Here is a 14,302-nt window from a genome sequence, read left to right on the forward strand (position 1 = left end):
TCTGAAATTTAGATCACTTAAGGTGGTCTCATGATTATATTGCCTCTTCATTTTAATTTGTATGGTCACAAAACTAGCTTAAAACCTAGAAGCACACATATTCATATATATTGGTATTGATCATTTGAAATTTATGTCACTTAAAGGCGGTCTAACAAATGTATTGTTTCTACATATTAATTCATAAGATCATAAAAATCTCTTTTATCTGTGTAGCATGAAAAAGATTCTTGCTGATGTGCTTATACAGGGTGGCACAGGGAAACGGGAAATTTCAGAGCTAGGTGTTGGCGACCCTGGGGCGTCGGTAGTTGTTTGGAACCAATGCAACCTTGTTTAGAACCCCTTGCCATTAGTTATAATGCGGCAGTGGAGTGGTTCACTGTGAAAGCCTCTTGTAAGAATGATGATAGTGTGACTGCTGCGCAAAGCGAATTTCAGCTTCTCTACCAGTTAGGACATCACGATCATGTCCCGTCTGCTCATGACAACATGAGTGCGTAATTTCGAAGAAACGAGTTAAGCCTTAAAAAAGAAGTCCCCAGGTGGAGCCACTTCACATACTGGTTGACAATCAATGACAGCTATTCGACGATTGTTCGGAACGCACATCATTTTATGAAACAGTGACATTCCATGGCCTCCGAGATCCCCAGATCTCACTGTTTGTGATATTTTTTTTTCTGTGGGGACATCTTAAAAGCCAAGTGTACCACACACATCCTGCAACCATTGCTGAACTAAAAAGGAGGATTGAAGAGGAAATCGTTACGTCGAGCAATGCAGAATTTCCACAACAGGCTGACAGAATGTGTACGGAGAAATGGACAACACTTTCATGATGTTTTCTTCAAATGAATATTGAAAGAAATCGATTACCATCATTAATTGCATATCCTGTACAATACATCCATCCATTTTCCAACCCGCTGAATCCGAACACAGGGTCACGGGGGTCTGCTGGAGCCAATCCCAGCCAACACAGGGCACAAGGCAGGAACCAATCCCGGGCAGGGTGCCAACCCACCGCAGGACACACACAAACACACCCACACACCAAGCACACACTAGGGCCAATTTAGAATCGCCAATCCACCTAACCAGCATGTCTTTGGACTGTGGGAGGAAACCGGAGCACCCGGAGGAAACCCACGCAGACACGGGGAGAACATGCAAACTCCACGCAGGGAGGGCCCAGGAAGCGAACCTGGGTCCCCAGGTTTCTGTACAATACATTTCATCATTAAATGTATTTTATAATGTGTTTATTCATGCATTGAACATCAATTGAAAATTTCTCGATTCCCTGTGCCACCTTGTACAACTGAGACACGGACAAATAAAAAGCGGTCCAAGGATCGTATTAAACTTCAGACAAGAGAAAGGTGATCTGCATTCCAGACTTATTTGAAATCAAAAATATGTCTCAGTCATCTAATACAGTTGTGACTTTTTATATTTTTTCTTTCTTCATCTTGTAAAGCACTTTGAGTTACATCATTTGTATGAAAACATGCCATAGAAAGAAATGTTATTGTTGTTGTGACTATTGAAGAGATCTGCACTTCCTAGCCTAAGAGTTTATGATAGATGTCAACATGGCATTGAATAATGACAGCTGTGTGCTTCTCACCCTGCACCATACATGACTCGAGGGCACTGCCCACCATTTGCCATTCGTAAGGTTCACTTACCTGCCCCAGGTTATCAAAGTTGTATTTGTGATGGACCCATTTGTATCGAGCTGCTAGGCAGTCAGATCTATTGGTGATGTTCTTAACATCGGGACCCAAACAGTAGAAGAACTTCCCTTTAAAAAGCTGCAAAGAATTAGAAAGAGAAAAACTGAAAGGAAAAAAAAATACCAAGCTTAGAAAATCTAACAGATGGCACTATCACCCATCACAGTGATGTGGCCGCTGGGGAAATTCATGCCTTCTGCAGTGTAACCCAACTGAGAAAGCAGCCAAAATGCCCTAATGGCACACTGCTGTGCGAGGGCTTCTCAATGCATGACACCTGCAGACGCTGCGCTCTGTGGAACATTTTGCCTTGTTATTGTTGTTGACAAAAAACTGTTGGCTGCTTAAGATTTCTTTCCCCCCACCTCCTTCTCTTTAAAAAGTCCTGCAGGGCCTGTTGCACTCCTTATACACTGAACAAAACACACGACATTTCTGCAGAAACTGATAAGGCAAAGATTCGACATGAAAGAAAAAGAAAAATCATTGCATTTTGGAACAAGCACATATCAAATATTACACTTATGATCAACCTAAAGATTTTGTTATAATGTGTGTGGTATGTAATAGAATTAAAAAAGAACATGAAACATTAAGGAGCTGTAATAGAAGGGTAGAGATACCTGCACTCCAAGGATGCCAAAGATAATGAAAAACGCACAGCAGATCAGAACGATGTTTCCAATGGGCTTGAGGGATGAGATGAGGGTTTCTACGACCAATTTAAGGCCCGGGGCTCTGCTGATCACCCTGTAATAGACAGGAAGGGCAGTTAGGAGTGAAGGAAAAACAGCAGGATAGACAAAGAGACCAAAAGTGAACCCACTGGTCTACTAAATGACTGAGTGAGTAACCCCTGCTGCAGTTGTTGACTCTTCTTTCTCAGTTGTCTATCTAAAGGATCGATTCATTTGTTGCTAAACTTTTGCTGAATTTGTTATTGACTGAATAAGAAACTGAAAACATGAACTTAGTGACTCATTTGCCATCTTATGAATGTCACATCACCAGAGTTTCATCTGGCTGCATTTTTAATCGACTTGTTGATTAGTCACCCAAGTCTACAATTTTTGCTTTAACATTCTGAATGAATCGCAAAATGACTGAATCATTGAACGAATAATTTACTTCATACCCTATTAATTGTCTTATTAACCCATTGATTGTGTGTCTGCATCATTGACTGACTGATGAACTATTTACAGTGGAACCTCGGTTTGCGAGTAACTTGGTTTACGAGTGTTTTGCAAGATGAGCAAAAATGTTTAATAAATTTTCACTTGATAAACGAGCGAGGTCTTGCAGTACGAGTAGTTTTTCTGCTGAGTGTCATGTGATCACAGCTGAGCTGATGGTTCTTCTCTCTCTCTCACTGCGGGATTGTGGGCAATCATCTCCTATTCTCCGTCTGAGTCGGCGTGCCTCACTCATATAGTCAACGAGCGTATAGTGTTTACTACAGCATTAGCATTGTGACTGTGTGTGCACGCATGTGTGTGCACGCGCGCGCTCTAGTGTGTGTGTGTGTGTTGTGTGTGTGTGTGTGCGTGTGTGTGTGTGTGTATGCGTGCTCGCTCGCTCGTGTGTGTGCTCGCGATTGTGCGTGTGTGCTGTGACGTGCGAGTCCCCGTCTTGCACCCTAAAACACGAAGCTGAGTCTCAGTACTTTAGCAACACAAGCTTTATTCAGCTTGAAACAGCGCGGTTATTTATACACAAAGACACAGCAGTCAGGCAGGGCCCTGCACATTTATAATGTTCCTTGTTCCTTGTATCACCCATTGACGGCAGGTGCTTATAGCATGTCCGCGATCTTTTCGGATTCGCTTTTACGGAGAACTGCTACAGCACTGGGAGACTGCGATTGCTTTGGGACGCTCTTCAGCGTGTCGTCCCGTTGGGTGCAATCCCACAACAGTTTAGAAACTCACTCACACCAGCCATGATTCTTTTCAAAGGTAAAGTGCAGGTTAATTTGTTTTATGTATTTTTACTTTATATTTTGTATGAATCATTTTTATATGAATAGTTTTGGGTTGTGGAACAAATCATCTGAGTTTCCATTATTTCTTATGGGGAAATTCACTTTGATATACGAGTGCTTTGGACTACGAGCGTGTTTCCGGAATGAATTATGCTCGCAAACCGAGGTTCCACTGTATTTTAAAATGATTAAATTATTGACTTAATAACCATTTGATGATTACTTAATACATGATGGATTAAATGATGTACCAAACATCTGATTGATTCATCCTGCAAATGGCTTAATAACTGACCACATCAACTATATAATAAAAGGTGTGTGCATGTGTGTGTGTGTCCAGTCCCTCCGACCAATCTGATTGGTCAGTTTAGCTTTGGTTGCTCAGTCAAATCATGACAAGAAGCACCAGGCAAGAGAGGTTGACACATACAAGGATAGTGAGTAAAGGAGTAGGAGGAACCCTGAGAGCCATCTTTAGACACAGAAAGTATTCTCAAGAATGCGAAATAATGTTTTGACAGTAGGTAATGGGGCCCATTTATCATTGGTGTTGGTCACAAAGAGGACAGGAGGTGACACGTCTCATAATAACAGGATTCTGAGAAGCAGACGTTACGTGAACACAATTGAGAGAGGAAGCAGAGCAGCCAAGACAGGTTGAGACATATGAGAATAATAAAGAAAGGTGTAGGATGGACATTGAGAGTTCATTATAATTGTAGTGTGTGAGACAATATTAGAGGTAAGAGTCGTGCTTTTGCTTGCAGTGCATATTGAAATATATAAGCATTTTGTTTTCAAATGTCATGAAAAGATTGCTGAAATGGTCAAGTAAACAAGCAAAATGTTCCAGGGGGACAGTTCAAGAAACTGACTAATGTAATGTTCTTTCATGCATCTAGTAAGACTGTCTAGTTGGCACGTATACAGTTGTCATAACAGAATAAGGATATAATGGAGAAAAACTTTTTTCAGGCTGGCTGTGCTCTATTGCTAAAGCACCCCATGTCTTTTAACCAATATATGTAAGCATTAATTCAGCACTGCTATGCAAATTTAATTGTTTATAAACCAGACCTCTGCCCTTATTTCACTGACCCTGTAGTAACAGACTGCTGTGATTGATGCTCCCTCTTCACCATGGTGCTGAAAGAAAAAATAACTGATACAGATGGACATGCTTTCTCCTGCCTGATTACTGACTCAAAAAGGTTTTATCAAACTTGTCCTGGTAGAGGATATATTTCTTTCTTTAATTAATATATTAATTTCTAACACAGGTGCTACTTAAAATGGACTGCAATTCCCAGGAGCAGTGTACCACTGGGCAGTTTGGCTGTTGCAACAAAGGCTGCGGGGACAAAGAAAATAAGGGACTGAATTTAACTCTTTCAGGGCGGATGTCAACTTTTGTCAGCAGGAGTGGTTGAGAGCTTCCCTGAGAGAGATTCCCTGTGCTTGTGAGTAGTAAAGAGCAAACAACAACAAAAATGGCATTGACATCTGGAGAGAGATTGAAGCGAATACACAAAGCTAAATACTCCATTAGCAACGTTTTGCATATTATCGCTGAATTGAGATTTGATGCAAGTGATCTGGAGAACGACATCGCAAACAAAAGTGAAGTATGACCGATCCCCAGCTAATCGTGGTGCTGAGATCATTTGTATAGCTGACGGGCCTACGTCAATGTTTGCCTGGGAGGACCACCACTTACAATGAAAAGAGGTACAAACCAGACTGTATTGCACTGTGACTGTGACTGCCGCTGCCGTTACCCAACGCGACGCAAAAACAGCTAGGCAGCCAGCCTGCCATGCATTTCTGCCAGCCGTCATGCCGCTTGTGAGCATCTCGAGTCATTAGAGACTGCGTACAGTGCAGCCATGGCACCCAGCAACAGATGTTTTAGGTTGATTCATGTGTGGAACCCTCTCCACTCTAGAACAAAAAGCAATAGACATTTCACAGGATTCATCACATCCCGGTCATTGCCTCTTCCAGATTTTACCATTGGGCAAGAGATACAGAGCAATGAAAACCAGGAGAAACCGCCTTAAAAACAGCTTTTATTCAAAAGCAATTATGGCCCTGAACTCAGAATAAAACTGCTCCATATCATTCTCCCAATGTGCAATACAGGCCGTAAGTCAACCAGTGCAATTTGTACATTTAACCAGTGCAATTTGTGTATATAACAAGTGCAATTTGTAAATTTTGTAAAGTACTTTTATTACTATTCGGTTTGCTATTATTTTCTCTCTTCTTGTCTTTTCAACTCTTATGCCTCACACTGAGTCGACTGCACCTTCAATTTCCTTTGTGAAAGTGAAAATGACAATAAAGATCTATCTATCTATCTATCTATCTATCTATCTATCTATCTATCTATCTATCTATCTATCTATCTATCTATCTATCTATCTATCTATCTATCTATCTATCTATCTATCTATCTATCTATCTATCTATCTATCTAAAATTCAAGGTGTACATCACCATTTTGGATTGGATTTTATCATCGAACAAAATAAATCGGTATATAAAACCAGGCAATGCAAAATTGAAGGCAGTGGTCTGCAGGACCTAATAGTGTATTTTTAAAATACACTGCATTAGTAGAATATTACAAGATTTTACATTTTTGCAGATTTACAAATATATGGCTTCTTTTACTTCTCTGTCTTTGAGAGGCAAAATGTCGAGACTGCAGTCTTCCATTGAGACATGAAAAATACATACATAAACAAATAAGAAATGTATACTGTTACATTGTATGTTGCTATAAAATTATAACTACTGCAAAAAATTCTATCTATCTATCTATCTATCTATCTATCTATCTATCTATCTATCTATCTATCTATCTATCTATCTATCTATCTATCTATCTATCTATCTATCTATCTATCTATCTATCTATCTATAATTCAAGGTGTACATCACCATTTTGGATTGACGTCATGATCTGAAGTCAGACAAACTTGGACTTGACAGATCAGCCACGAGTTTCTGAGTTGAAATTCAAAACATAAGGGGGTGTTGCTGCTGAAAATTCCAACTAGGAACTCAGAAATTTCAATATCCCATTTCAGATGGAATGCAAAAACAGTGTTCTACTGACCAAAATTGAATCTCATCAATCACAGGTGCATACCATGTTATTTTTTTTAAATTAATTTAGATAAAATTTTATTGTCTCCAGGGATTACAGCTTTTTGTTACATCATGGGTTGCATTTAGCTATAATGAATTTCCAAAAGTCAGTTTTTCCCCTGTTTATTTATTATCCCAGCAATGCTAGGTACTTTGGATAGTCTAACATATTAACCAATTAAAACCTGAAAGGCTGACTGACCCTTTGAAATGGTTGATTTACAGAATGAATAAGTAGCACGATGGCACAGTGCTGTAGAGATCAGGTCTGCCATTACACAGTTTCACAGGCCTCAGCTCAAATCCCAACTCAGTAGAATTTACATCTTCTTTCTCGTATATCAATTCAAATCTGATTTTTGCTTTCTATTAAGCAAAATCAAGTTATGTATTTTAATACATTAGTACTACTACTGCCTGTGTTTGCAAAATATTCTGGTTTTCCGCATAAAGATGTGCATGTTAAGCCAATGGCACGTTAAATGACTTCTAGTCGGACAGGATGTCAAACTTGAGGATGGCAGACTAGACTATAAATTTGCAGGGGATGACAAATTAGAAGACTTTCCAGCACAGTTTCACATTTCTAAAGTATTGCACGTTCACTCCTTTTTGCTACAGGAAATAACACACTGACTGACAGAGCCACTGCAGTACAAATGTTTTCCAGATACAGTAAGTTTATACATAATATCTGCCCTTTCTTTTTTTTTTTTTTACTTGCCTCCATTCTGTCAAGGTATGTAAGACACAAGATACTGTATCAGATACATGTGTCTCTGTATCTGCAATGTCCAAAGCACCCACATTCCTCATTCCTTGTTGCTGCCTTGTATGCGTTGTACTTCCAGGTGAGTGCTCATTGGCTCTTAACTATTTCACACACACACAAGCCGCCCCTACGACTAACGACAAGTTTGATTTTGTCGGAGCGAGTTGTAGACTGGTTGGAAACGTAATCTGTAACTGAAAACCATTGGAAAATTCACATAATGTGACAGGACCTTTTAGATGGATTGATAACTCTAAAGATGGTCTGTGATTGGGGTGGGGGGGGGGGGTTCCATCCAAGTTTGTAGCCCCTTCCATTCCTAGAAAAAGCGTCAACAACTGCCATGGCTCTGACTAACAACATTTAACACACTTTAACATAAGACACTATTCTCATTTCCATTTAATCCAGATGAGGGACGTGAGGGGTGAGGTGGTGCCAATCTCACTTCCAATGGGCACAAAGCAGAAAACTGCCCTGCACAGGGTGCCAGTCTATCACATGCAAAAATAAAATATGAGCATAGAATATGGATGACATACCACGCTGGATACTTGACTATGTGACTTATGAAATGATTGGTTCCATAAACAAATTGGGTCATTGATTACTGGAGTTATTTACTTAATGATTGGTTCCTTGAATACCTTAATGCATCATTTTGTTTTTGACTTGACTTTCTGAGGTTTGGCTCACTGATGATCATATTTCATCCAATGAATAATTGACTGATAAGATTGCTGAATTAATTACAGTTTAACTGAATTGCTGATTTAATGTTTTTCAAAACCTATTGTCTGAAAAGAATGCTGTACTTCATTACTGATCGACATGTCTAGAATCTGCCTACTTATTAACACTCTTTATTTGTCTAGTTAACGACTGGCTTATTGATAGGCTGCCATGTCAACTAACGGACTTATCGGCTCGCTGACTGATTGGCTGGGAGGCGTCAACTTCCCTGCCAGGTTTAAAATGCACCCAATTAGAGGATTCTTTGGCTCCTGCAATTGTTAGCATGCGTGTGACTTTCATAATTACTGTAATTGGTTACTGGTATCAACTGCCCAATTGTTTGGGTTGCATGCTGATAATAGGGTGATGTGGTTTGTGGGCAGTTTGATGATGGTCCAATCAAACTGGACTAAGGCTTATTTTGCATCATATCCTAAAGATCAGTGTCAGAATACTAAACCACACTTTTAGCAATGGCTAAATACGGGCCAAGATGAAGTCTTATAATGACAGAACTGACTATTATGTTAAAAAGAGAAGCACCAAAAACTGTTGCATGATTGCTGTTTATAGATTTCTTGTTATCTTTTAAATGCAATCCAACCCTGCATTTCAGTTGATAAACTGATAGATCAGTTCTGTGTGGACCCTAACTTGGTAGGGTGCATTCTGGACATTTTAACTAACAGAACACAGAGTGAGTGCTAATGGTTGTTTTTCTCGACTCATCACTGGATCAGCTCAAGGTTGCTATCTGTCTCCTCTTCTGATTATCTTCACACAAAGAAATTCTCAGATGATTCAGCACTTATGGGGCTTATTGATAAAGGAGATGAGACAGAGAAGTAGAGTCAGGTGGAGAAGTTTGTTTCTTGATGGCTAAAAGAAACATCTGCACATCAGCAAAACCAAGGAACTGAATCTTGACTTTCACCACACCAAAAAGCCTCTTTGATCAGTCACAGATATAGAGGTGGTCCACTCCTACAGTTATTGGGGTTTCACACCAGTGACAGGTGGGACTGGTCTCAGAACAGAGAGGAACTGTAGAAGAAAGGGCAGAGAAGGGTCTTCTTCCTTAGGAGACTGCATTCTTTTAATGTGGGAAGTGACATCCTTCACATCTTCTACAACTCTGTGACAGCCAGTGCAATTTTCTACATTGTGGTGGGCTGCTAACATTATTTTGAGAAAGGTCCACCAAATCAACAAGCTAATTAGAAGGGCAGGCTCAGTCATTGGATGCACTCTGCAACCTGGAGAATTAAAACAAAACTGAGTGCCATTATGAACAATTCTGCACATCCTCTCTGTGACACACCAGCACTGAGGACTTTCAGCCAATGAATCATTCAGCAGAAGTGTGTCAAAAAACACAAATGGGATCCCTTATACCGGGGTCTTGCATGGAATCTTCTCTGTGAACTCTTTCTTGTCAATTATTACTCAGGGAGCTTGTGATGCTTGTCTTTTCTGTTGGCAAAGTAAGACTGTGTTGTTTTCTTGTTTAATGGGTTGTAAAAGGCTGGACATTTTGTTTGATTTGATACAAAAGCTTACTGAGGGATTGGGAACTGTGTACATAAGAGTGGACTTTCTCTTTGGCATCACAATGATAAAAGAAAGAAAAGTAATGTAAAACTTACAAATTTTATCATCAAACAAAATAAATCGGTATATAAAACTAGGCAATGCAAAATTGAAGGCAGTGGTCTGCAGGACCTAATAGTGTATTTTTAAAATACACTGCATTAGTAGAATATTAGAAGATTTTACATTTTTGCAGATTTACAAATATATGGCTTCTTTTACTTCTCTGTCTGTGAGAGGCAAAATGCCGAGACTGCATTCTTCCATTGAGACAGGAAAAATACATACATAAACAAATAAAAAATGGATACTGTTACTCAGTATGTTGCTATAAAATTATAATTATTGCAAAAAATTAAAGAGCAGACATTAGTTTTGCTGACTGCTTCCCCAGCTTTTGAATGGAAAGTCACATCTATCTATCTATCTATCTATCTATCTATCTATCTATCTATCTATCTATCTATCTATCTATCTATCTATCTATCTATCTATCTATCTATCTATCTATCTATCTATCTATCTATCTATCTATCTATCTATCTATCTATCTAATCCTGCCAACTATATCAAAATTAATCTGATTTATCCTGCCAATTATACTAAAATTAATCTGTCTTGCTAGCTGTCTTATCCTGCCAACTATAGTAAAACTAAGCTGTCTTATCCTGCCAACTATAAAAAAATTAATCTATTTTATCCTTTCAACAATACAAAAATTAATCTGTGTTATCCTACTAACTATATCAAAATTAATCTATCTATCTAATCCTGCCAACTATACCAAAAGTAATCTGATTTATCCTGCCAACTATAGTAAAATGAATGTATCTATCTATCTTATCCTGCCAACTATACTAAAATTAATCTGTCTTATCCTGCTAACTATACCAAAATTAATATCTATCTATCTATCTATCTATCTATCTATCTATCTATCTATCTATCTATCTATCTATCTATCTATCTATCTATCTATCTATCTATCTATCAACAGACATATCCTGAAATTTTCAGATGACTCTGTCATTTACTGTGTTTACATTTCTTTAACCGGAATCAGGATGTTGGCTTTTGAGAAACCTGATTATGTTTATCATTTTGACTAAACATATTTATAAAACACAAGAAAATTCTCACAGGCCCCACACTTGTTTTCAGATTCACTACGGCCGATGATAACGTTTAAGCGCAATTTAATGATGTTGGAGCATTTTGACAAAGGAGAACGCCAGTTGACTACTTGTTCAAGTAAATGCAGATTTTTAAAAAACAACTTTCTGCCCTTAACCAGGATGTTCATCTTAACCTGTTTACAGGATGTGTGTGCATGTAAACACACTCAGTGCTAATCTCTGACAAGATAAGGACCTAGTGTTGATGAGTTTGTTCAATGGTATATTTGTTTCTTTTTACAACTTAATGTCTCTAAGACAAAGGACATGGCTGTAGATTTTTGGTGCCTCCTTCCTGCTCTCTCAGTAATAAAAGGGGACACTGTGAACATGGTAGAGGGCTACAAACATCTAGAAGCAATAATAGGACCACCTTTGATCTCAGCACAGAATGAATTTGTAAGAAAGGACAGTAATGACTATTCTTTCTTAGGAAACTCAAACTTTCAAGTGGAGAAAACTACAATGACACTTTTTTATAACTCAGTCACTGAATCTGTTGTTACATTTGCTTTTATATATTGGATTGGCAACCTCAGCATTAAGAATATAAACCATCAACAACACTGTAAAACTTATCAGTAAGATTATTGATTTGCAGCAGCACTCTATCACTGCGCTGTATCACAAACACGTTAGAAAGGCAGCTGACTCGATTCTCTCAGACAGTAGCCATCCTCTTTTTCCTAAATTTCAGTCGTTGTCATCAGGCTGCAGTTTTTGGTTGTAGATTGTAAAGAGCAATAGACGTAAGAACTTTTATTCCCAGAGTGCAAGCATTTTCAATTCATTGACTTGGAGGAATGCTGGTAAATTCTTAATTATTATTTTGTTCATTTTTTATCACGTCATTTTCTAAGCCGCTCAGTCAGACCAGGGTTGTGGGATGGCTGGAGTATAAAGTGCAAGGTGGGAAAAGAACCCTTGACAGGGTACCAGTCCATTGCAGGACTAACACACACACACACACACCAAGCACACACTATGGCCAATTTAGTGTCACCTGCATGTAGGAGGACACCATGCAGACACAAAGAGAACATCAAATCTCCATGCAGGGAGGACCCGGGACATAAACCCTGGTCTCCTCACCACTACTGTGCCATCATGCCATCCTATTTTATGTGCTGTTTAAAGTAACTTATTTTCACTGATCTTATTGTGTCTTGGTTTATTTTCTTGAATCTGTGTGGAATAAATTTCCATCTCGAATAAGAAAGTCTACCCAACCTAACCTAACAGAGAGGTGAATTCTGAATGTTCTCTGCTGGCACACTAAAGTAACTTATATTAATTAAATGATAATTAACATTAATTAACATTAAATGATATTCTCAGCCTCATTTCACGCAATTCAGGGTTGTGAGAGCTGAAGCCTATCCCAGCATTGGGCACAATTTAGGGAATAGCCTCTTAAAATGGCACAAGGTCCATCCACACAGAAGGAAAACCCAGTTAACAGGATATTTTGAGGTTTCAGTTGGCCAAGCAGTGACCTTCAGAGAACAATCTCACATCACACCAGATGCATATCATCTTTCTGACCTTAATGGTCGCAGTGTTCTTAACAGCCTCAGGACTCGCAGAACCCCAAGTATCTTGGCTCCTCCCGCCGACGCCATGGAAACCACGATGTCAATCAAGGAGACAAAAACAAGGAAGCCATCCAAAATATTCCAGCTACTGCGCAGGTAGGCTTGCTCTCCAAAATACAATCCCATGGACACCACCTGAGCAAAAGAAACGCGAGCTGATTAGGAATCAAGCAGAGGGTCCCTGGGATCGCCGAGGTGGTATTCAGTTTAATCAGGCACAAACACTCAGCTAATAAACAAGATCATGCATACGGGAAGCTAACCGCATTTGTCACTTTGACCTCTTTTCACTGAATCCCAGCGAGCACAGCACGGAACATGCTGTACAAAAAAAGGAGAATGTATAATTAAGAAGCCAGCATACCTTGAGAGTCATTTCAGCCACAAAGATCGCAGTGAAAATGTAGTTCGAAATGGTGAGGAACAGCCTCTCCTGTCAAGGAAACCGCAGACAGAAAAAAAAAAAAAGAAAAAGAAGAAAGTCAGCTCTTCAGTTTTTATTAAAACAAGAGTGTGCTGGCGTAGCGCAAAGAAGGGCTGCCACTGCGGCAGAGCAGTCACACCACCCAGGGGATAGCAGGGATGATCTGGTCATTCTGAAAACCACTTTACAGTAGGGGCGTTGGCACTAATCCTGTAAGGCATGGATTATGAAGTAATCACTGGCACTTATCAAGTGAACGGCAAAAGAGTCGTGGAACCGCTTATATGATACCAGTTGCCTGCGTTGAACAAAAGTGCAGCAGCCAGAAATGACACGGCACATTAAGAAACAGCTTACCAGGCTCCGCTGATCAATTTCGGGCCTCTCAAGTGCCACCGTGATGCAGTTGAGGAAGATGAACGCCAGCACAACGTAGTCAAAAAGCTTGTGGGCGATCACAGTCTGGCACAGCATGCGGAAACTGTAAGCATGAATGAAAACACAGGAGTGTTAGTGTGTGACACTCAAACAGATCCAGCGAAGGACCAATAGCCTGGCATCGACACATGGGCCTGGTGCTGTTCCTATGAGGACTATTCAGTTGAAATTGATGTCTGTCTGCTGCTCTAAATATCTGCCACACATGATGGGACCACCTTTGAATGATGAAAAGGATGTACAAACAAGCAAGGTTACTAAATAAAAGCTGATGATAATGAATGAGATAAAAACAGTTTTGCAACCTACATTGTTGAAAGAAAATATATTGACAGACTGGAAGAAAACAGTGGTGTGCCTCAAGTTGGCTTTATGCATTAGAGATTAGCAAGTGGAAGAGAATCATGGATCCTCCTGTCCATACAATGGGGTCTTATCTCTGGTGGATCAAGACTGAATACTAGAACATCAGAACAATCTGGATGAAAACAGGCCATTTGGTTCACAAATCATGCCCACCTAATTTCTCTAAAGTAACATTAAGTCAAGTTTTGAAGGTCTCTAATGTCCTACTGTCTATCACAATACCTGGTAGCTTATTCCATGTGGCTAAAGTTCTCTGTGTGAAGAAAAACGTCCTAATGTTTATGCCAACTTATCCAGAGACAACCTCTCTAATATCTAAAAA

General features: G+C 39.4%; 1 protein-coding gene across 2 annotated transcripts in view; it reads right to left on the bottom strand.

Moving 5' to 3' along the window:
• The window catches only part of cacna1ia (calcium voltage-gated channel subunit alpha1 Ia), an 856,996-nt gene that overhangs the window by 141,413 nt on the left and 701,281 nt on the right, over window positions 1-14,302 (bottom strand). For both annotated transcript variants that reach the window (XM_051935123.1, XM_051935122.1), the window contains exons 19-23: window positions 13,534-13,657; window positions 13,117-13,185; window positions 12,703-12,887; window positions 2,366-2,492; window positions 1,695-1,820 (exon numbers count right to left, since the gene is read on the bottom strand). In XM_051935123.1, coding sequence (XP_051791083.1) covers window positions 1,695-1,820; window positions 2,366-2,492; window positions 12,703-12,887; window positions 13,117-13,185; window positions 13,534-13,657 — 631 coding nt within the window. The remainder of the gene's footprint in view (window positions 1-1,694; window positions 1,821-2,365; window positions 2,493-12,702; window positions 12,888-13,116; window positions 13,186-13,533; window positions 13,658-14,302) is intronic.

Source organism: Erpetoichthys calabaricus, chromosome 12 (genome assembly GCF_900747795.2).
Source record: "Erpetoichthys calabaricus chromosome 12, fErpCal1.3, whole genome shotgun sequence".
In the NCBI taxonomy this organism is placed as follows: Eukaryota; Metazoa; Chordata; class Cladistia; order Polypteriformes; family Polypteridae; genus Erpetoichthys; species Erpetoichthys calabaricus.